Below are 25,032 nucleotides of genomic sequence, written 5' to 3' on the forward strand. Positions count from 1 at the left end.
ATCTGTTTGTAAAGGACTTGGAAGATGTAAAATGCTACATACACAGATCAAAAGTAATTAAGCCACTTTGGACAGACATTACATTGGAAGTGTGGACCTGCTCTTTAAGGAGTGGTTCCAGTAAGCGCAACTGTTGCTCTGTACTGAGCTCCTCTTGCAAAAGAGGAAGGAGCTACAAGCTCCTCCATCACCTAGACCACAACATTCAAGCAAAAGTTACAAAAATGACATTTCCAAATTCAGAAAACTGCTCTGAATACTTCAGGTTGGCATAAAGTCAGAATCAACACAACTATTTCTGTCTCTTGCAATTACAATTGGTTTTGGAATAAATACGGTAAGAGTAAAAATAAATATTCAGGACTTTATTCTACTCCTTCAAAATTAGTAAGCTTTAGGTGAATATGAGCAAAAAAGCACAATCCATGCCCTTATGAAGCACTTGCTCATATTTACTGAAGAAAAAGTGAGAAAGTGGCAAGAGAAGGTATCACTTTAACTATATTTCCAGATTTTACTGCCACTTTAAGTTCTCAACATTCAAGTTGAGAAACTAACCACCACAAAAACATTTTGAAAATATATGCAGACATTCAAAAGATGATAATGAATTTCTGGTTTAAAATACCTTTAATACAGTATTTGTTTCCAGAACAAACCAGGTTCATAGGCAGTTTACACAGGAATCTGTGTATAAATCCTCAAACATAACTATGTTTTCAAAAAATAACTTTTGTTAAAACAGGATAAACTAAAAATTATAGGCTATCATCATCTAATATAAGAATACTCTTCTGGATTCTTCAGAATTATATTGCACTGGTGATACTTCCCTGCAAAATTATCTGTTTTATTATCTCCGTGGTAAGGCACCACAAACAGTAACATCCATTTCTCTGCCACCATCAGAAACAAATCTTAATGTCTGAGGAACATAATGCAGTAACAAGAGAGATTCCTCTTCCCAATGCAAAAGTACTTCAATACTTGCAGAAACCCTGATTAGTTTTTTTTGTGTCATTTGTCTTCTCCTGAGATTTGAGTACTATCAATGACAATTGCAATACATACACTTTACATCAGCAAAAAGACTTGTTGCCATGTCTAATGATTTGCTACCTGAAACCACCAAGTTCAGCTGCTAGTTAGGCTCCTTCCTGGATCACCTCAGATTATCTTCCTTTTCTTCTTTGGTACAGAGTCCCAAGATTGTGACGGGTTATTTTTCATTCTAACCTTCAGAGCATTCAAATCCCAGTGGTCTTGCATCTTTTAAGGCATAAGATTTCAGAATGATGAACAGCAACTTAACAGTAAACAATCTAAGAATAGAATCAAATCATTTTACATTAATGTTTAATTACAATTTAAAATTGGTTACAACACTGAACTTTAATGAAGCATGTTTGATGCTTCTTCCCCAAAACAAGCTTTGATGAAAAATTACCTGTGCAGTTCACTCCTGCATTGCGACTTCCAAAGACTGAGACACAAATATATTCCTACCACTTCAGAATACACACACGGGAAAAATCTTGCCTAAACATAGATGGTCAATCCAATATTCTCTAGATGTTGGTGATTTTGAGAATGTAATCTAAAAGCAACAGTATCATCAGCTATAAATATTATTTGGGTTACATTAATGTGCATGAAAAGCTGTATTCAAGATACCAAAGGAATCACATCTGCTCCAGCAAGCAGAAAACAGAGGCAGAAATCAACATAAGAAGAAAAGGAATTGAAAAGCTTGGATAGCTATAAGAGGCAAAGGCTGCTATATTCAATTTTAAAAGAATATTAGTTCTCAGATTTTTTGCAGTCATGAAGGCATACCAAACTGCCCCCTAAGAAATTTCTTTAACCTACATTTATTGACAGTGAAGGTCAATAAGTGCTATTTCAACGTTCAACATTTGTGGAAGGTCTTGATGAGGATGTATTCAGCTGCATCAAGTAACTGTGTTGCTTAACAAGGCGTGAAGTTTTAATTCAGTCTATTAATAATGTTAACACAATGTTTATCATATTTTTGTCAAGAAATTGATCCCCCCACCAAAAAAAACTTACATGCCAAAACTGATGAGACAAATTGGGATGAAGTTCAATAGTCATGGCTAACCAATCTATCTTAACTTCTGCTTTCAGAACTATTGAAGCAAAACAGCATCTTCCCTCATTCAGGAGCAGCCCCAAATTAAGATGGTAAATCAAGCACTTCACTGAACAGGTTACATGGATGGAGTCCTGCTAGTTTAGCACATAAGTAGATTCTACAAAAATGGGAAGTCATTGCAGGTAGCCCAGAAGAAAATTGAATTCCCTCTGCATGTTTTATTACCACAGCATGAATGCATCAAAATCAGTTGATTTTTTGAAGGCTACCATGCCACCCCATGCCTCGACATTGCATAAACATTATTAAAATAACTTGAGTCTTCATAAAATCTTCAATTTTCACTTCAAGAAAGTGTGACACAGAACTCTGCACTGGTGGCCATATTATAACTTTCCAATGAAGTTTGGGGAGGGGAAGGGGGGGGAGTGGAGAGAAAAATTTCAAGTTATTGGACACCCAAAACCCAAATGAGATATCCCACTGTTATTAATAATGCTGCCTATTGAAGGCAAACTATTTGAGTCTAGTTGAGGAGCTGGCACACCTGAAAGACCCTCGCAGCAAAGAAATCCCAGAACACCCCAATTCCCATCACTTGACTTGGAGCAGTCCAGTTTTAACCTTCACCTTTTTGCTTTTCCTTCTAGTTTGAGCTGTTATACTTCACACTTGAAAGCTTAACTGGACAGGACACAAAGTGGTGATGGCACACAACACTGCTGAAACAAGGAGACACTTCATCCCTGGTTCTAGAGAAGCCCATTAAAAGTACTCTATGCATTATCTTAAAGAAGGAAAAATAAGTTCATTTATTAGACACAGAATGGTACAGCCTTCAGGATTACTCCTGAACTATACAGATTGCATGAAAAAGACTGATGGGGGGGGGAGGGGGGGAGGACAATATCTGACAGTTATTTGCACTATTTTATGAACTTTTATCAAAGTTCTTAAGGCACTGTAAAGAAGTTTCTAGACTAAGCAGTTTATCCTTTTCTTAAAAAGGATATATCACAGAATCACAGAATTTTCAGAGTTAGAAGGGATCTCTAGTCCAACTCCCCTGCTAAAGCAGGATTGCCTAGAGCACATTACTCAGGACTGCATCCAGGCGGGTCTTGAAAATCTCCAGAGAAGGGGACTCCACCACCTCCCTGGGCAGCCTGTGCCAGTGCTCTGTCACCCGAACCGTAAAGAAGTTTTTCTGTGTATTTGAACAGAACTTCCTATGTTCTAACTTGTGCCCATTGCCCCTCGTCCTGTCACTGGGAACCATTGAAAAGAGCCTGGCTCCATCCTCCTTCAACCCACCCTTTAGATACTTGTATGCCATGATAAGGTCTCCCCTCAGCCTTCTCTTCTCCAGGCTAAAGAGTCCCAGCGCTCTCAGCCTTTCCTCATAAGGGAGATGCTCCAATCCCTTAATCATCTTAGTTGCCCTTGGCTGGACTCGCTCCAGCAGTTCCCTGTCCCTCTTGAACTGGGGAGTCCAAAACTGGACACAGTATTCCAGTTGTGGCCTCACCAGTGCAGAGTAGAGGGGGAGAATGACCTCCCTCGACCTACTGGCCACAATATATATATTTTTTTTTTTTTTTCCCCTCTCAGGAACTATCCAGGCAAACTGGCTCCAGCAATGACAAATACAGCAATTGAATCACAAGATTCAAAGGTTTTGACTAACTTGTTTAGGGAGAGTCCCACAGAAAGTATTCATTAAATACTGCAAACAGGACAACACATAAAATGCCTCTATTTAAAAACATCTCAACGGTGGTTAATTAGCTCATTTTACGACAGATTCTATTTAGATATGACAAACGTATTAGGAAATTGAATGCCATGAATAAAAACCTGGAAGAGCTCAGTGTAAGCATGGTGGCTCAAAGTTCTGGATACCTCCACAATATCAAAATGGGTCTCGTGATAATGCTAATCTAATGCTTTAATTGGTATTCCATGCTCAGACAAAATGGAAGAAAGGAATCTGGATGATTCAGTTTCCATTCAAAACTCTTCCAGTCATCTCAGGGCAAAAAGGGAAACATAGGATTATCCTGTTTCAGAAGATTTGTGACCCATGGCAAGCCTCAGACTTCTCCCAAGGCAGCAGAAGTGTGTTCCTCTCCTGGAACTACTGAGAAATGAGGAGAAAAGTAGTTTTCATTAGCTAATTCTCATACATACAGACTATATCTAGATTACAGAAGGACAGGTGAACTATTGCCTACCTTCTTTACATTTAGCTGAATCACCCACATATTTTCAAACCATGAAACATCCCTTACTTTCTCCTTTGCCTCTTTGACCCCCAGAATTCTGCCATGTTAATGTAGAAGAAAACCAATAACTACAAGACTTAAATCAGCAAAAACGAGCAACCCTTAGGGAAAGGTGCTAACCAGACAAACTAAACCAAACCAAGAGGTCTTGTAAGCTAAAAACAGATCATGTAACATTCTCATTCATATCACTTACTCTGAAAGACTCCATGGTTAGGCAGGGCCTCACTAATATAAAAAAGTAAGCTTATACATATTTTTTTAAAATATTTTCTCAGGGATTGTAGATGGAGTGCTAGCACAATTCATCAAAAAAGAAAGTGTTTGAATTTTGCACCTTTAAGGACAACACATCTCCACTGAGGAAAGAGATTTGAGAAGGTTACTTGGAAGGATGCCTATAGTTTTAGGAATTCTTGTTTTAAATCAGTAAAACAACCTAGGTTTGATGGGAAACATCATCCTCCTAACACCTACATAAAGCACAGTAATTCTCTGCCCCCATGACAGATGCAGATAAGTAGGGGTAAAATTCACCCACACTAATGCAAACGCCCAATATTAGACTATATCCAAGCTAGTCAGCCAAGGTTCCCATTGTTATCTCTGTCATCCATTTTACTAAAGTTGAATATATGGTTCTATAACAGCTTTGAGTGAAGGTGATCTTAACCTCGTATCCAGCTGTATCACACAGTCGTGAAAGCTCTAGCAGACAAAAGAGTATAGGGTTAGACCACAAGACCTCAGGATTCTTGCCCTACTTGCCCTAAAATACATAGCATAAGTGGACCCTGATCTTCGCAGCAAGACACTACTCCTATAAATTCAAACTTAATCATTCCTGCTTACTAGCTGCCCAAAGCACCTCTAAAAGTGCAAATTCAGCATTTTTTTTTCCATATTGTTATTTCCATACACATAAATGATTAATCATCTACCTTGCATTCTCAGCACCAAGTCTAGTCAGTACAGGATCTGAGTAGATTTATTTCTACTTTTTTGTAACAGGAAACTACTTCTCTCCTCCACTTTAAACACCTATACAGCCTTCTATGCCCTTCTGAGAGGGGATCTAGCTTCCTACGAGAAAAGCCAACATAATCATAGAATGGTTAGAGTTGGAAGGGACCTTAAAGATCACCTAGTTCCAACCCCCCTGCCATGGGCAGGGATACCTTCCACTAGACCAGGTTGCTCAAAGCCCCGGCCAACCTGGCTTCCATCCTTTCCTATTCAAAATATCTGTATTACAGAAATCTCAGATTCTGGCCTCTTAAAACAAACTGGAGAAGAATCTCAACTAAGCCTGTAATGAAAGAGCACAATACAGCCTTGTACAGTATTATCTTTGTCAGCTAAGAGAACCATCTGGATTATTAATTTCTGTAAAGTGCTACTGAAGGGGTTCTAATGTAATTTCTGCCTGAATAGCTAGAAGAATTCAGTGCATGGCAGGTTCAATTTTATACATATATACATTATATGCAACATTATATGGAACTTTGTACATAAAAGCCAAACAAAAGCACTCCCTCTCCCTAAACCACTAGCTTCTTAATTGTTTCAAGTATCCAGAAGTTTCTTTGGGATTTGCAAGTCTTTATTTTACAGCTTGCCTATGAATTCCTTCCTGCTTATCCAAAGCTGGCCTCTCTCCCACACCTCAATACTGCACAGCCACTGGTGGTGTGAATGTCTCTCCATCCTCTGCCATGTGGAAAAACTCTATACCACTGTGGCTAACTCTTACCTTTGGATGACAAAAAAAATACCTGTCTCCACTATCTTCTGTTTGAAGGAAGAGCCAAATTCACTTCTGTGACAGGAATACTCTGGATTTTAAAAAAAAATAAAAATAAATAAAAAAAAATTTAAAAAAGCCCACCTTATTGGTGGTACCCTATCTTTGGAGAAAGCATGGGGAAGAAGTCATATTTCTGCAAATAAAAGCAGGTGGAAGAAGCAAGTTCAGCTAAGTCTTTCCTTAATATTTGATTACCTGAAGTTTGGTTCATCGCCTTTTCCTACAGATGATGCCTTCCTAATTAAACCCTGCTCTCTGCAGTCACCAAGAAATACAGTATTAGGGCATCTGTCACGACTGCATCTGTCATTGTTATTCTTGTCCTTTCTTCCTAACCCACAAGGCTTAATTTAGGTTCTTTAGAGCCCCAATTACCTGACACCGTATTTCTACAATGCCTAGGCACAGCTGGATCCCCTCCTAGTAAATCTTTTGATTTGTAATGCTAGTAGTCCAGGTAGACAGGTTCTCCAGCCCAACTGCAAGCCAGACAAATATGGATACTCCCATTCTTCCTGCCAGGAGCTATTTGTGTAAACAGGAAGTTTGACACAAAAATCTTGATAACTGTTACAAAGCATACAGCGTTTAACTGAGTCCACTATAGGACTTCAAATGTTTATCTTCCAGTTTCCCCTCTAAGTAAGTATGCAGAGTATAACCTCTGTCTCTGCCCTCTGTTTCCATGTAATCTCCCCCCTGCCCCATGTTAAGTATTACTTGCACAATTTAATGAGCTAAAGTCAGATCAATCAAAAAAACTCTGCATTATAAGGTGGAACCAACACTGGTGAGTTAAGAGAAACCTAGATACAAACCCATGCAGCAGATTGCAGCAGTGAGAGAGAAGATACTTCAGATTAAGTCTGTCTCACAGGAGAAATTCCCCCTTCATGGTATCGTGGTATATAACATGCAAGATTTTCTATAGCTATGAAAAGTAATGTTAAGATGGCAATATCCTCAGGCAGAGAACAGCTGCAGAAGGGAGGAGATAAAATGGGCGGCCACCTGAGTACACATTTCTGGAGCAAAACATTCATTGTTTCCACTCTTTTCAGCACTAGCGCTAAACATTATTCTGATGCAAGCTAAACCAGCATATGCTATCATCTAGCTCAGGGAATCCAGTCATTTCCCTGTACCACATACTGAATGGAGTCCTTAAAGCTATCGTTATCTTCCTAAATATGTTTTGCCCTTGAAAGCACAACAAGCAGTGCAAGTCAGCCTTTTCAAGCGACGAATTAGAGAAGTTTCAGGAGACCTATTAAAATACTAGGGAATGATACCAACTTCCCTTCCCTCCATCCTTTAACTAATTTAAGTTTTGCCTGACATTTCCCTAGCCCCATTACCCACCTGGCAAAACAAGCAAATACTTCCTCCTGCTCCCTCCTCATGTGACTACCCACCCTATGCTGCCCCAAAGAAAAACCTGCCCTCTCACACTATAGCAACTTTTGTCCTGTCTGGGGGAAGGTGGAAAAAAAAGAACAAAAAGAAGAGCTCCACATAGCTCCCTCCTCAGTGACTCCATCTTTATTCCAGAACCTACCATCTCCTGAGCAGCTCTGGAAGAACTAAGACTTGACCTTTACTCTTTCCACACAAGAGCTGCAGAACAGCTTCCACAAGAGCTCTTCTCTCAAACTCATTCTTCAGGCAGAAACACAGGTGAGTATTTCTTCAGAATGAAGCTCAAACAAGATCTTAAAATAGTCCCAATTTAAGGTCGATGCAGCCTGGCTTCTAAGGAGTCAGCTTGTAAGGAAAAGAAATGCAGAGAGGACATTCTGTGTGCTTTCATTAAGCACGCTTCTCCACAAAGCACAGCACGGATTCAGGCAGCGTTTGCTGATCCAAGTTGACAAGGATGTCTGTGGAGAATACCTGGGGACTGGTACAAAAATAACCACAGATGTACACAATCCTGTGCACAACAATACACATGGGTTGGCCTATATGATGCAACTCCACAGCAACACAGGAGGAAAATAGCTGATATCAAAATAGAGCAGAACACGTATACCAGTGCATGTTAGAAGAGCAGCACAGGACCCTGCTTTTCAGTACCAAAAAAAAAAAAAAAGAGAACCCAAAACCAACCACATTTTTTTTTTTTTTAGCAACAGAAACCAAAAAACATCTGGAACTTAAAAACAACACAGTTAAAGAAGTTGCACGCTCTGGTCTCCTCAGACACTCATACGAGTCCAAGCAACACATGGCTACAAATACCTTATGTTAACAATTCAAGAGCAGTGTATCCTGACACACCAGTACCCATTTCTCCTTCCCAACTCTGCTCCTGAGCTGTGCCAGCTTTCCTCCTGGGGTCTGGGGCAGAACGGAGACCATGGACACTTGCCTCTCCTGCTGCCTGCTTCACCTGCACTGCAGTTTAAAAACTTTAAACTCAAATTATGTTAATCTGGCAAACTAATCAATGTTAATCCAGCACAACAATTTTCAGCCTTTCAACGTACAGGCCTCTAAACTTCCTGAGACACAGACCTCTCTGTAGGGAGTTTAAACCAGCTGACAATAAACTTGTTTCTTCCCAGTCATATTTTACAAATGCCTTGGAAAGAGGCCATGAAGCCTGAGGGGTCTACAGACCCAAGGTTTAATATTCCTCTCTCTAGAATGTTTTTTAAATGTTAGTCTTTAAAAGATAAAAATTTGGTTCCAATTTGGAACAAGTTTTTTGCTTATTTTATTTTATTCTGACCTTTTCTAGAAAAAGGCTGTTCCAAAGAAGAATTGTCAGGTTCAGCTGTAGACAAAAAGAAAGTGCTTATATGAGAAATTGGGTTTGGTGCAGGATATTATCTACACTCCAGCTGGGATACGGTATCTTGAAATAAATATTCTCCTTGAGCAATATTTTCCAGAGGGACAAACCCTTCATATAAGGGCTCTAAGGACATACATTAGTTAAGTTTCTTTTTAACTATAATATTTACTCTCCAAGATACACAGAACAGACTTGCTTCTAACTTCAGCAATTCCTCGTATAAACATGCACAGAAGCTAATTTTGGGTCTTCAGGCTGTCATACCTACAAAACCAGTTTTAAGTGCACCACAGGGTCCATCGAGGACCTCAAAGACTTATGACCAAACACAGAGGGTCACGTTTGTTTGCCATTAAGATGCACAAAAGAGCTGCCACCAAGTCCAGTAAACACTGCATGACATCTGATTACTTTCTTCCTCCACTGTGCTGCTGATGGTGGCAGTGGGGAATTACCTACTGAAATCAAAGCAGCACAGAGATACAATGTAAAAGGAGATTCTTGAAGCAGGTATTTCAGGGAAGCATTTGAGAAGCATCAAATTGGGGAAAAAGCATAGACCTGTTTTGAAACTCCTTTAAAACACTTCATGTAGGACACTTCTTTCCCTTTCCACTTTTCAAAGGGTAAAGCTGGAAAGCCTTTGCTCTTCCTGGGATGAAGGCTCGAGAGACACCTCTACCCAAGGGTACATGGCTGCTCCACCTTCCAAGGGACACAGTTCTGACCTGTGACATGCTGCAAACAACAAGGCTTGATTTAGTCTGAAAATAAGCAGGCAAAACCAGATCTTGAGTCTTTGACTCATTCTTAGCTGACTAAAACACCCATTTAAAACATCATCCACACAACTCCAAAGGGAAATTTTTCTCTAGATGTCAGGTACAGGAGGGAATGCATGTACTAATTAGCACAAGGTTCCTCTTGAGTTTACTATACATTCTGCAGTTTAATGATTTGGGGGAAATCTCAGCTGCCTTCCAGAGAAGGGAAAAAAAAAAAAAAATTAAGCTAAATTTTGGAACTCCTAAGGCCAAGACTGTGTTTAACTGTACATTACTTGCTGTGACAACATAAACAGTCCACCAAGCCTACAAACAGATGCAACCTATCAGCCCATTGCACTCTCAAACAGAGAGGGGGAAGAATATTTTTTTAACACCAAACCAGCAGATCATTACAAGACTGACATTTTCACTGGGGAAAGCTTTTTTCAAGGCTGTTATTACACTACAGCATCCAAATAAAGAGTTACATTTTATGGGACACAAGCTTTTGATCTGCCTACTGTTTATGCAGTTTCAGGAAAAAAAAAAAAACAAACTATCCCCTTCTCCAAGTCACATTGACATTTAAGAGCAACTAAAAATAAAAAAGTGGAAAAGGACTACGGTCACAAAGTTAATTGTATGATGGTGGATAAAAGCCATCCCAATCAATGACTACTAAGCAAAAAAAGGCAAAAGATAACTCAACTAGAAAAAAAAAATGGGAAGTTGGAAAAACAGAAAGAATAGGAACATAATTATGAACTAAATACATAAGGAATTGATATTAAGAGGCAGCTTGGAAAGCTGAGAAGGAATTACAAGAACCTGAACTAGTGGGTGGGTCTGAAAACAAGGAGCTGGAAGAGACCCACCCGGTAAAAACCTCTTTGTAATGCATTCCTAGGTCAGGAAAAAATGAAGATAAAGAAAAAAAAAAAAAACAACACTCAAAAAAAAAAACCCCAAACCACTTCAGATTTCCTTGAGATGATACACCAAACTCAAACTTTCTTCAGCCATTTTAATTTAAGCCTTCTCCAGCTGTGTTCAGCTGCGTTCAGCTGCTATGCTGAAATATTCTCCTACAGCTTTATCCAAGTAAGCAACAGAACCTCAACGTTAGTAAAGCCATCCTAGCTTTTGTGCAGACACAAGTGATTTTCAGCCATTTTGAGCAAGCCAAGGACACAATACTCAAAAAATGCTTCAGCAGCAAATGCCTCAATCTGAAACCAGGGGAAGGGGAAAAAAATAAAAATCAGGTAATATAGACAAATAAGGCAGCAAACCTCCAGAACGGGGACCTGCCTACTGCTGCCTAGTAAAGTCAAGAAGGGGTCAGAACTTCTTTGAAAGAGAAGTCACTGCGGCACAGTGTTTCACCGCCAATTAATTCTGTTAGACATGAAAGTTAAGCCCTGTTCATCTACTTTCACAATAGCAACTGCATCCATCAGGAAACATTACCTGCAGATTCGGTCGCTTTTCCAAAAGTGAGTGTTCTCCACTTACCTGCATTTCTAATCGAACGCCCTCTACCCTGGTTCTGAGCTCATGCTGCTCTCCCCAAGATTTATTGATCTCTGTGTGCATGCTATGCTTTTGCTTGCAGCACTTACAATAAATTTTGTTCTCTCCATTTCCTCTGCCACCTCAGACATCCACTGGATGATTCAATCACCCATCCAGCTCAGATTCCTCTGCTAAGCCTTCCTTCTGTCAGGCCATAAAAAAAAAAAAAAAGTCCTCCCATCACTGACAAGTAGGGTTTCTCACAGCCATTTCTGTGCTGACAGAAGAGGACAGAGTCGGTAATGAGTGAATATTTTCTACTCCCAGAGAAGGCAACATCTTCATTAAAACAAATGAAGTGCCTGGCCCTACGAGCTGCAGAGAAACACTTCTGTGCTCAGATTAATACAATGCTGCCTGCCCATTTCTGCACAGACGGCTTCAGAGCCTCTGCAGGGTGGAACTCTCGACCCGTTAGCATGAATTCACTCTCCCTGACTCCAGCAGCAGCTACTTAGACCCCTTGGCAGAGATCAAACTGACAGCAATCTTGTCAGTCCTGCATCAGCCACTGCTTGGAGCTTTGCCGATGAGACTGCACCCTGCAAGGCCCCCTCTCCTTTTAGCTACACATCTATTCTAGATTTAATTTCCCTTCCCTTTGTGTTGCACATATCAAGAACACTAAGAAAATGAACTGGCTGTAACTCAAACCTAGACAGAGGCAAGTACAGGAAGCGTAGCAGGAAGCATTTAGAGGAATGGAATAAACCGGCCTCCGCATTAATTACAGAAATGTTGGAGTGGTTTTGGGTTTTTTTGCTGCATCAATTGATGATTGCTCTCCTAGAAGCAAATCATTAAAAAACGTCACTTAGCAGGATAAATGGCATTCATTTATATGGTCACAAACATTAATAGTAGAGAGATTTAAGTGGTCACAATCCAAGACCTAGATCAAGCGAAAGTTAAGAACATTTTCTCATTAGCAGGTTTACCGCCACCTTCCACTGGCACACCTGGTTCTGGCTTCACCTGAAGACAAAATAGCTACCTGTTCATTAGCATTGCTCCAATATTTCTTCTCAACTCTTTCAGTTCTGGGCAAATATGCTTTAGATTTAAACCAAAGACTTAATTCTGTGTGTTGATGACACCTACACATGTCTGGTTAAGAGAACACTACGAGCCTGCAAATCTCAGAATAGCTGTGTGGCATCTCCAGGGGATACTGGCAGCTAGTCAAGTCATGGAAACTCTTAGAAGTATGCCCCAACTCTGTGCATTAAAATGGAAGCAACTACCATGGGTGACATCAGTGTGTGCCTGCCCTTAGCCAGGCACCTGCACTCATGAAAGCAGCCAAGGTCAAGCAGGATTTGCTTGCAGAGCTACCAGTTGGATTCCAGCATTAGCAGCTGGCCTTTCCAGCTCTGGTTATTGTGATAGGACTAAAGGAGGAAATTATTATATAGACAAAAAATGCCCTAGCAGAAGGAATGGGACTTAGTAGTATCTGCTCTTTAGCTGGTTTGTATTACTGTTCAGAGTCTTAAGGATTTTGTGTTTCGCTTTGTAAAAATACTTTAAAAGTCAAACTTGAGGACATCTTACATTGTATTCCTCAGCTTCCCTTGTGCACACTGTAACTACACCAGTTAGCATCACACTGGGCATGCCAGAAGTCCAAGAGGTCTTTTCAAATTGTACAGCGGACTGGGAAACTGTGCCCTGGCATTCTGGCAGCACTGATTCACGGCAGTTTACAGCAGTCCAGCAGAAAAAACGTGCTAACAGGGAACAAAAAAGGAAAGTTACACCCTTGTTCTAAAAAGTCACATTAAATAAATGGCACAATTGTGCTGTACAGCTGAATAAGGACTTCCTTCCTAATTTGCAGATTGAACTCCATTTGACAGACTCAACAGGAGGCAGCCAGAAGTGAGCAATGGGCTCAAGAACTCAGCGGCACGCAAAAAAATAGGTCCACGTATCCAACAACGGGAAGTTTCAGCAGCATGTTTTATAATCACAGTGAGTCACATATGAAATCAGAAGTAGGAATTCTTTCCACTTAAACCCCCAATTTTGGTAATGCTTTGCATTCAGAATTGGTTATTCTCTTAAGTTGGTATTTTTACTGGTTGACAACCAATGAGCAGCCATTTCCATCTCAAAAGGATCTCAGCCACTCAGTATGGCCTTTGCACTAAGTTTGATATTTTCTAAGTATAATATATGTGCATAGCCACACACACAAATTTAGTGAACCATTACACAGTTCACACAGATGAAAAGGATTTAAATTTAGTTTCATATAATATTTGCTTCCCAGATTAGCATTTTTTTTGTGATGCACTAGGCTGCATTTGGGTAAGAATTAAATACTACCAAAACACGCAAAAAAGTCATTTTTTGTTTTCAGTTAATATTACTCAAATATTCCAAAATTTATTTAGCCCATCATGTTTTGAACATAAAAAGAAAATATCTGATGTAAAGTAATGGATTCAACTGTTCGCTGTCCCTGGGCCCTTCAATATACTAGACCCAGAGGAGTTTGTTTTATGATGAGGGGAAAACAAAGACTCCATTTAGCTTTTCAACTTTGTGTAAGCTCAGTAAATAAATCAAGAAACTGGACCTCAAAAATTCTACTTTTCCTGCCAGTCCATATTTTGACTGTTGTTCGTTTCCCCGAGACGCACATTTTTCATTTAGACTACTTCCATAAATAATTTATACTAATGTGTCAAACTCATAATCATTTTGATTATACCAGTTCACTTCCAAAATAGGGCTTTTAGTCTTGTCCTACCCTGCTCCATACCAGAAGAGACATATCAGAGCTCCCACACCCTTTCAGAAACATTCCTCTGTCACAAGGTAACTGTTCTTACAGGTTACAGGACTCACAGGCGAGTTTTGGAGGTCATCTTGAAAAATCTGCTGCTGGTCATGTCGAGACAGTGAAATTTGACTTCTTCCGAGCCATGTTTCAAACCATTGACAGTTTTTGTTTGCTTGGTTTGATTTGTTAGTTTGTTTTTAAAAAAAAAAAAAAATCAGTAGTGTATACAACAGGTGCTTGTACTTGCATGAACACGACAAATGCCTTTAAACACCTAGAGTAAATTATCAGGTAAATAGGAAGGTAGCTTTTTCCTCACAAACCGATTACAGAAGACAGATTCTTAACGACTGGTGGAGTCAAGAAGAATAGCAGACAACGTTGGCTCTGATAATTTCAAATGCTAGATCTTCTGCTCAGGTGGCCTCAGAGGAGGTTCCTCACCTTTGTTTCTCTGTTAGTCCCATTTACAGCTTCAGCAAAAGCCTTAGACATTAGCTTTGTGGAACTTGGATCATGTGCCAAGTACCAAACACCCCAACAGCTGCAGATATAAAATCCATTATTTTAAATCAAGGGATAAGAAGATCCTTTCCTTCCAAGTTCACAAATTATTTCTCAGATACAGACAGAAAAACACACCAAAATGCAGAAAGGTGTAGCTATTCTTCCTTTGAAAAAGATCCAGCTCCTTCAGAGGCTTCCACAAATAGACAGGGATCCAAAGGCACCATGAGAACAGGCACCACAAAACATTTCAGTCTTTTTCTTCAAGCCTGGCGTCCTTTTTCAGACACTGCTATAGGAAGGAGAAGAGAAAGAACTGGGACAATATCCAGCCTCCAGATATACCCAAATAAATGAAGTTCAGTGACTTGTGGAAAATGCATATAGCCCAAATATAAACACAAATATCTGAAGACCTGGCCACAGGAAAAACAAGACACCGGGAATTTAACAGGAGGGAAGGAGGTAAGATTTTAAACCACCAGTAGAACAAGTTAATAGCTCTCTGGAGCTTGTAAAGCAGAAAATTTCTTAAAAAGACGGAAGTTCCAAGTTGCACAGGGATGCCAGTCTCTGCAGGCAGGTTGAACTGTGACCAGTGTCAACATCACCGTCATGTTACACACAAACCACCTGCAGTTCTCCAGTTATCTAATAAGACACATCACACTGTTCAGCAGTGCCTGTACCAACATTGTTATGCAATAGTGTAGTTCATTAGTGGTTTCCCAACAGTTATATTCCTCAAGTTATTCTATTGTACTTATCAGTTTCTTCAATGTTAAAAATCTTGGTTCCTGATAAAGAAAATTAGACCAAATTAACATTTTTTAAGATCTTATGCAATGAAGAAATGCCAGCAGAAAGAGACAACAGGGACTTGTTTTCCTTTCTGTACATATTAATGCCCTTCAGACTTGCTCACCAATAAAAGCTGCAGCATAAACCCACGTGACGAAAGAATATTTCTGTTGTGGTGCCCCAGCATTCAGTTCTGTCCACTCAATCAAAAAATCGATCTATTAAGTAGGAAAGCTGTTCATATGCAAGATAAAACTAAAGATGTTATTAAAATTCAAATATATACCATATTTACCACAAGCTACTCTATAACACAAGTGATACGTACCCTAACTGTTGTGACCCAGAAATCAGAATTTCTTAAACTCGAGGCATTAGGACTGATGAAAATCACCTGATAAAACAAGATCAAAGGCAGTAAGAAGCACACTCTCCCCACCACCACAATAGCTCTATCTAATCCCTCAGCACAGAGCTCTCTCTGCCTTTTCACTAAAGATTAGCATATTAAAAACTGCTAAACTATGTATAATCTCCAATCATTGAGAAAAGTAATTCAATTAAGGCAAGCTCTGGTGAAGTTGCCTTCTTGCTAGCCACCCAATGCTATATCCTTGTACTACAAGTTAAAAAAATAAGCAAGAAAGAGAAGCTTCTTCTTGCTGGACACAGATTATGTTGCAGGCTCGTGATGAATCCACTGTACATGCGGCAAGTGTCCAGACTCGGCTGGGGAGGGGCGTGGGGGACACAACAACCATATTGCTATTGAAAGGCAATGACTTGCAGTAAATCCTGAAAGGAGCTGTGAGTGACCTGATGTCATTTAGCCACTACACACCACCACCGATGGACAGCTCAGCGTGGGCAGGACCAGCGGACTGAGAGCTGCAGCGGTGTGTCAGCTGGCTCACCACGGCACCGAGCGCTCGAGGAGTTGGCGCAATAAAGGCAGAAAAGGCAGACAATGTAACAGACACGGGAGACAAGAAGATTTTGGGGATCAGGGAGCAAGGAAAGAAGGGGTTTTAAATAAAAAAAATCATCATCTTAGCACAGGAAAGAGAATCTGCAGCTAGTGACGAACAGCATTAACTAGGAAGAATCACTGCAGTCCACACGAACGCCTAGGTATACGGCATTGAAATCCCACAATATGGCTGAGGATACCAGCAAAAATCAGACGCTGCATCCACTGTGCAATCCCACTTGCAAATAAGAATAAAACATCTAGAGATGCTTCCAGATCTCACATGGAATGATATTGTCTTTGCTCACACAATCGCATGGAAGGGCTGTAACACCTGCACAGTAATGAACTCCAGTTAAGGATTACTTAGCCATAACGTACCCATTTATTGAAAAGACTGTATACAGTCAGCACAGAAGGTCTGATATTAGCCGGCTTTGGTTGCTGAGGCAGCTAATCAACATGGTAGCTCTTCATAACATTTCATTTGTCATTCTGAAGTCCCTGAATGTAAATTAAATAGAAGCATTCAGCCTCCCTACCAGCAGCAGTAGGATATCTTTAATTATGGCCTTCCAACAGGGCAGACAACCTTTTAGCTAAACAGGAAGCAAATGCAGCAATCCAGCGCAACAGTTGTACAAAGAGATCTTCTCCTTTATGAAAGCTGCTATTATTAAAACTTTATTTCTACATTTCCCTTAACCTTCAAAACAAAGAATGACAAAGGAAGCTACACGTAAGCAAAGCCCACTCAAACTCCCTTTGCAGCATCAGAGATGCTTCTGTAATTATCTCTATCATACAGAAGAACATTATTAGAGCATTTATTCTTCCAGGAGCCATTTGTAATCGGAGCTATTCATCCTTTGGACATAAAAAAAAAAAAACCACCAACTAAAAATTACAGAGAATGACATCATTAGAGCAATATCTAAAGAGATTCAAGCCGAATTTAGAAAAAGCCGTTTCTCCATCACAGACAAGAATTGTCCAAGTGCTGTGTGGGAACATGCCCATTCTGCAGCACCCATGGGCTCCATGGACACACCGAGGACTATGCTGCCATCAGCATCACCACGTTTAGCACCGAGTTCACCGCAGATCAGTCACAGAGTCATCGCCCAGGATCTGAGACAAAGGCAGGTCTGAAACCCACACTGCAGCTGCCAGCCGGGCCCTGACCAGCTAGATACAAATCAGCTTGAACCCATCCCTAAGCCACAGTCAAGACAGCAGTTGCAGTGCTATGTATATTTAGTTAGGAGTATTTTGTTGTAATATACCCATAAAACCCCTTCTCTCCACCCTGGATTTGATGCTATGAACAGGAATTATTTTAAACCTTCCAGTATAAACACAGATCATTAGCTCACAGGGAAAAAAAATGACAAAGAGTAGAGGAAGCAGATATCTGATGTTATGTCTGCTAGAATAGACAAGAAATCCACGTGTAAACTAAGAGCTGCTGAGATTTAGGATCTGCACCAGGTGCTACAACCTTCCACAGAGGTATTCGAAAAGCTTCCCGAAATCAAAAGCTCAGAAATACAGTGAAATAAGCCAAGCATTTTGAAAATGCATAGCTAATACTTAAGATTCCTGTTATCAAATACTTTGGGGGGAGGGGGGAACCAACACCAAACCAGCATCTTCTACATATTGACCCTCTTCCAAAATCCTCATAAAATGGCTGGCCAAACAGCACCTCACCAAGTAGATCAAGTGACTTACCCCCAAAAAAATACTCAAGTTGAACTTGTGCTCCCTGAATCCCTAATATGAAGAGGAGCTGTTCCAACGCCAAAAAATAGAATATATATTTAAAAAAAAAAAAAAAAAGAAAGAAGATGAAAGGAACAGGCTAAAGGAAACTGCCAACGTATAGGTAAATAATTTTAATCACAGCCTTATCACCACGCTCATCTATGTATGAGTGAGAAAACACCAAGATGTAAGTCATTTGGGGGAAAAAAAAAAAAAAAAAACGACTAGTATTTCATCATCTCCTACCACATAGAGACCAAAGGTGGCTGAGGGAGCAAATACCCCACCCTGAGACAGAGAATATTTTGCACCTACTCGTTATGTCAAAGATCGCTCGATATCTGACCAGGATTGCACAAAGCATCCACCAAACTAGCTTTTCTTTTTTTTGCCCTTTTTTTTTTTCCAGAGAACTCTCCGAAGTGCAAGATTTGAAATGCAGTATTGGAGACAGAGGCCTTCTGCTGAGGAAGGAGGAGACATCGTTTGGGTTGTGGGGTGTTTTGTTTTTTTTTTTTTTCTACTCCAAAGACAGGGAAGAAAAATCTCACTGACTGAATTAAATATTTAGAGCGCTGGATCCGCTTTGCCAAGACACAAGTCTATTTTCGAAAAATGCTATATTTACACAGAAAACACTCGGCGACTCCTGCCCCTTAAAAAAACTGGGAGCAGGGATCAAATGAATCAGCAACTGTTTCTGGAGATGTGGCCGTCGGTTTTTAGTGGGTTTTTATTTTAAAACCTAGCCGAACCACGCTGGATCCCTCCCTGTCACCGCAGGAGCGGCGACCACAAGGCAGAGCAGCCTCTGCAAGGGCGGGCGGGGGGGGGGGGGGGGGGGGGGGGGGGGGGGGGCGGCAAACGCCCCGGGGCAGCCCGCCCTGAGGGCCCGCAGCCCCCCACCCCAAGGAAAGCGGCGGAGAAGGGGTGGGAGACCCCCTTTTCCCCTCAGAAAGTGGGGTGATGGCACAGCCGACCCCACCACCACCACCCGGAGGGTGAGATTCCCCTCAGGCGCGATCGCAGCCCCCACAAGGGGGAAGGGAGGAGCCCGCCCCGCCGCCGCTGTGTGAGGGAGACCCGGACCCAGCCGGGCCGGGCGGTGACTCACCGCTCTGCTCGCCCAGGAACACCAGCTTGAATTTCCGCAGCGGGTTGCCGAAGTCCCCGCCCGCCGACATGATGGAGGAGCCTCCGCCGCCGCCCCGAGCTCGCTCCGCTCCCCGCGGCGGGACCCGCGACCGCTCTCGCTCGTTTCTTTCCGCACCCCCTCCCCTGGGCGAAGGCCTGCGGGCGGCGGGCAGGGGCGTGGGGCCGGGCGCGTAGCCCCGGCGAGGCGCAGCAGGCTGGGTGAGCTGTCGGTGTCGGTGCCGCCGCTCCCCTCAGGGCCGGGCTCCTTTCACCCCCCACCCCCCCCCGCGCTCCCGGCGCCTCACACCGCGGCCGCGCGCTACCGCTCCGCCTCGCGCACGCGCGCCGCTACCCCGCCCCTCGCCTCACGTCGCGCTGCGTGCCCGTACACCCCGCCTACTCCCCCCGCCAGGTGGCGAGCCAATCACAGAGGGAGGGGCGGGGCCACATGGGAGAGGGCGGGACTTGCCGCACCCCTGCCTCCGAGCTGTGGGGTTGTTCACTCTGGAGCCTAACGATGGCTGCGTGGGTTTCCTAGACGCTGGGGTGAAATCCTGCTCGCTGAAACTACTGAGCTCTGCGTGGGGGATCCCAAAGGTGTGAGGAACCAAAGTCCTTATAAGCAAAGGCCTAATCCTAAACTGATACAGATATTCCTTTCAGAGGAGTATCTCTTGGGGACACTCACTCCACAATGGCCTGAGTGGATTCCTCATGGCATGGTGACATTTTGCCAGGGAGATCCGGAGGGTTGCCAGAGATGTCATTCAGAAGCACCTCAGCACTCCCTCCCTGCCTGGCAGAGAGGACAGAACCCCACCTGGGGGCCAGCTCTCCCTTTAGCCATTTTTTGCCCATTTCTCCCCGTTTTGCTCAGCTTGTCCTCGAGGCTCAGCATGATGAGGAGGCTCCCAGTTGCATCCCAGACACCCCCCCCCCCGTTTAAACCTTGGCTTCAGCATGTCTCTTGTCCATGCAGCCTTGCTCTCCCTCCTCTCCCAGGCTGGTGCAGTCCCACACCAATCGATACTCTCTTGCTTGAATTTTAACACAAAATATGATTTTTCGGAAGTGCTCACCCCCCTGGGCGTCAGCTGGTGCTGGCATTGCCTGCTGCTCCCGGGAATATCTCAGCTGTAACGAGAACATGCTCAATGACAGAGCCCTCTGGGGTCTGCAGCTCCAGCGCCATGGTTGTATTCATGTTGACGTCGTTGCAAATCTCTTGCGATCCACTCAACAAGTTCCAAATAATGCTCCACGGGATATTTTCCACCTGGAAAAGGGCAGTTTTTCCACCATTCTCTCATCTGGGAGATTGTTCCAGAGTCCCTCTGTGCTGATGGTCAGGGAAATGGCATCCACCGCTCGTTTAGTCCCCCTAAATGCAGTCGCTGCCAGTGAATTTTGTTCTTTTGTGCCCTCTCACATCTCAGCACCTTCCTCTCCAAGGCCCGATCGCTACATCTCAGCACCGCATCTCTTCTGCTAAGGGGACACCACACCCCAAATCCATCTCCTCTTTGAAAAAGATCATGGCTCGACACTAACATTATTCCATCTCCACATGACCTGCTGTCCCAGATTTGTAAATGGTCCACATAGCCGAAGGGGGCACAGGCTCTTGGTAAGGATTTACCTGCAGCTCAGTCACCCGTGGCCATGAATGTCCTTTGTTTGGTGTCTCCAGCTGCAGTCTCTGTGCTTCGTCTCTGCCTGGTGAATGGAAACGCTTGTTGAACCTTCCCGACTCCAGAGACCTTGCTCTCGGATATGAGTCTCAACCCTACCAGCATCCGCAGTCCAGGTGCAGAATGAGATGGCATTTTGAAAACCAAACACTCTATTCTTTCTATTTTTGATCATTTCATTTGTACTCCCTCAACATGATTAACTGCTTCTCCAAGGTTGGTGGGTGTTTTTTTTTTTCCCCAGGCCTTGAACTGCCAGTGAACTGAAAGAGAAAACATGGCTTTAATAAGGTGATTAAATTTAAATAAGTTTTAATAAAGGTATAAGCAGGAGCTCACACTCAGCTTTGCACCCAGCATTTGAGAGCACTTCCCCTTGCTGTGGCACCAGTCATGTGGCTGCTCTCCTACACCACGGGGAAAGGGAATCCAGTCTGGCAGAGACCTGACTTAAATAATTTCTACATCATTTTAAATATATATATTGTCCTTGTTTACATGTCAGTATGGATTCAGGGACCTTTTCCGCTGATCCCAGAGAAAACAAGAGCTCTCTACCAGGGATAAGCCTTGACTGTTAGTAACAATAATTTTTATCACACCAGCTCTGCTCAGGCTCAGCATCTCTTCGTGTTGGGCAAAGCGAACCCTTCTGCATTCCCTGCCAAAGAGGTTTCAGCCCCAGGGGCTGGCAGGGGATATGGATGAGGTTTTCAAGATAAAATGATTGAGGGACCTGCCTCCACTTGCTGAAGCTTGGGGAGATCATCCTGCCAACTCCTGTGGGCCTTCGGCGCGGTCCTAAGACGCGCTGCAGAAGGTAGAAGAGACATGCATAATCAGAGGTTTTCTTCTAGGGTGTATTTAAACACTTTTTGATTGGTTTTGTAATTGGACAAGTCCAAAAAGAAATGGAGGCCTTCAGGCACTGGATCTCAACTCAACTGTCCTAGGACCACTTCGCTCCTCCGGATGGCACTATAGATTGAGAAGGGCAGCCTTCTGCATAGGTGGCAAACCGCTTGAGCATCATCTCTGCCAGAGCTTGTGCTGTGCGCCATGCTGGGTCATCAACAGGGCACATCCACCTACATGACAGGGAGAGAAATCTGCAGCAAAGCAGAAGAGGATGGCTGAGATAACCCCTCCAGCAAGGCCTGGCCCTCTCAGCAGTCAGGGGAGCCTTGACCAGAAGAAGAACTCCCTGTTTTTTTTAGCACAGTACAGAAAGGGAATGGTTTGGGTTTCTGAGGCTGAGGGGGAAAGCAACAAAGCAACACCTTCACTTCTTTTTCCAAATGTCACAAAAAGGCAGGCTGTGCTCCTGCAAATTCGGTTACCTGGCTGTGAAACGATTCATTAGTCAAATGAAGGACCGGCAGCTGGGAGCTGAAGCCGAGGCACATTCAAATTGGAAAGAAGGTCCACGTTTTTAACAAAGAGGGTGCTCAGCCGCCAGAACAAGCTGCCAAGAGCAGCGCTATCTTTGTATCCAGGGAAAATCAAGAGCAGGAGCCTTTATGAGAAAGATGCTTTCATAGAAACAGGAGCGATCTGTAAGTCAGCTGAAATCTATAGGCTGCAATGTCCAGGAGACTGAATTACATGATTTAACGGTCCCTTTTGGCCTTAGAATGTATCCATCTATGATAGATGTCAGAGAAACCCTACAATGAAGAGATGGACTCATTTTTCACTGAGACACATAGGGCAACGATGGTCACTGGGAGGGGGATTCCTGCAATATGTTTAACAGTGATCACTGTATCCCAAACTCGGTCTGAGGCAATGCTCCTTCCTCAGCCACATTTTGTGGGTGGCCGAAAGCTGAGTCTCCATGAGGGGCAGAGGGAATTAAGGGGTGTAGCTCTCCTCCATAACCTTACAGCATTTGAGGTCACGGAACAAGGGGGCGTTGTGAGCATGATCTGCTCTTAATTCTGGCACCCATCACAACCTCCCCCCACAAATGCAGGACCAGTCAGTCCCCTTCCAGCCACAGTAGACTCTCCTCAAGCGCGACGTTTCCTCTAGGGCTTCAAAGGTCATGGGAGGAGAAGCCAGCTTTCCTGGAACGGGAGTGCCGGTCTTAAGCCAGCTCAGACTCCCAGGGTGCTCCTTGCTCGAAGCACCCTGCAGTTATCAAACAAGCGTCATTGCCAGGGTGGCCCTGCTTGGGGCTCCCCAGACGAGATCAAAGGGCAGTACAACATCCGTTCCACATAAGCAGTTCTGTTGTGTCCGGGGATCAACAGGAAAACACAGCTCAGAGCAGGGAGCCTGCGTCCTTGCAAAGCGGGAAGGAGAGAGCAAAGGTAGCGCAGATCCCCTCTGCTTCCTCCATACACTGAGTACAACACAGAGCCTGCCCAGGCTCTGCTTTTGGGCAAACCTCATCCTCTCACGTACCTTCTCCCCACTCCATGCACCAGGTCATAATGGGGATGAACATATGGGGTGTCAGGTGTGTGTCAGGAGCTCCAGGCAATCAGAAAATCCAGGACAGGGCCTGGCAGGGTGGATCACAGAGCAGGAATCAAATGCACAAGTCTGGTCTGCGGCGGCAGAGACTTGCCACATCAACAAACACAGATGAACTAGAGAGAGAAAGTCCCTCATGAGTCCTGACAGCTCCAGCCATAAGCAATCGGACCAGCAATCAGTCAGCAGGGCTGGAAATCCAGACTCGAAATCAAGCTGCCAGGCAGCTGCTGCCCAGGATGGAGAGCTGTAAGATGGGGGCTCAGGGAAGCAGGTGGGAGCATCTGCCACACAAAAAGAGGGAAATTGGGGCCAGGTAGGAAAGAAGGGAGTGGGGAAGAGCCTAGGTGAAATGAAGGCTTGTGTTGGAGTTAGCCTGGTAAAGAAGAAGAAGATGGAAGAGACAGGAGGGGGAAGTTTACAAAGAGATGGGTTTCCCCAAGCCAACTCCAGACTGTGAGGTTTGGGGGGCACACGGCCGCACAGTGCCCATCTCTTCCCACCCTGGTCTGCCAGGCAGACACCTTAGCCCACCTCCACTCCCACTGGGAAAAACACATGCTGCAAATCAGGGGGCTTCCTGTCAGTCCATCCTTCCTACAGTCTTCCCACTTAAAAATGTGTTATGGAAGTGCCTCCAGACAGCAGCTGGGATCAAAGTGCTGGCAGTAAGGCAGGATTCACTCCGTCCTCAGAGGGAGCAGCTGGCTGCTGAAAGAAGAGTTTACTTTTGCTTCCCGCACAAGCCAAAACTGTGCCTGCCATGGGGCCTGAACACCTCGTGCTGACACACTCCTCCATTTCCAAGGCCTGTGGCAGCCTGCCAGCACGGACACAGCCGATCCTGGACGATTACACAGCTGTTGACTACAGGGTAAGGTCCAGCCCTGCCTCTGCATCCAGGAAAAAAAAAAACAAGAACACCTTTGCAGTGCTCGTACCAGGTGTCAGGGCCAAACCAGGCAGCTTTAATACCAAATCTTCCAGCCCTGCTTCAGGCCTGCCTGCCTACATACCCTCACACCTCACAGGCCCGCTTGGGGCCAGTCTCCAGGCTGGAGCAGGGGCCTGCTGAGCCCCTCCTGGGTCCCTGCCTTAATCCCACAACCAACGGGGATACCGTGCGCTGACCGAGGACTCATGAACGCAGATCACCTGACCCTGAAGCCTCCTCGGCTCTAAGCCGCCCGCCCTGCCCGGCCCAGACCGCCCTCCATCCCCGCTCCCCCTCACTACGCTCCCGCGCCGCGTTAACATGGCCGCCACAAGGCGAGGGCGGGCCAAGGCCACACTCTAGATGGCCGCCGCGCCACGCCGAGGCGGGTCGTCCAGACCGCGCTCAGCGCCACCGCGTCGTCACGCGGCCGCCATTCCAAGCGGGCCACACTCAACATGGCCGCCGCGCCGCGCCTCGATGGACGCGGCGGAAGGCCAATCAGTGAGCGAGGAGTGGGTTGGGGGGCGGGCCGTAGCTAGCAGGGGGCGTGGTGCCGGGCGCAGGGGTGGGTGTCCGCCATTACTGCCCCCTCCCCCCCCCTTC

General features: G+C 44.0%; 1 protein-coding gene across 4 annotated transcripts in view; it reads right to left on the reverse strand.

The window, feature by feature from the left end:
- The window catches only part of RAB6A (RAB6A, member RAS oncogene family), a gene marked incomplete at its 3' end in the record, with an annotated part of 63,364 nt that extends 43,764 nt beyond the window's left edge, over positions 1–19,600 (reverse strand). For all 4 annotated transcript variants that reach the window (XM_082498135.1, XM_082498134.1, XM_082498137.1 and 1 more), the window contains exon 1: positions 19,301–19,600. In XM_082498135.1, the coding sequence (XP_082354261.1) occupies positions 19,301–19,370 (70 nt within the window). In that variant the 5' untranslated portion in view covers positions 19,371–19,600. The remainder of the gene's footprint in view (positions 1–19,300) is intronic.
- Between the last annotated feature and the right edge of the window lie 5,432 nt (positions 19,601–25,032).

This window comes from Vanellus vanellus (assembly GCF_965231255.1).
Source record: "Vanellus vanellus genome assembly, chromosome: 1".
Taxonomy (NCBI): Eukaryota; Metazoa; Chordata; class Aves; order Charadriiformes; family Charadriidae; genus Vanellus; species Vanellus vanellus.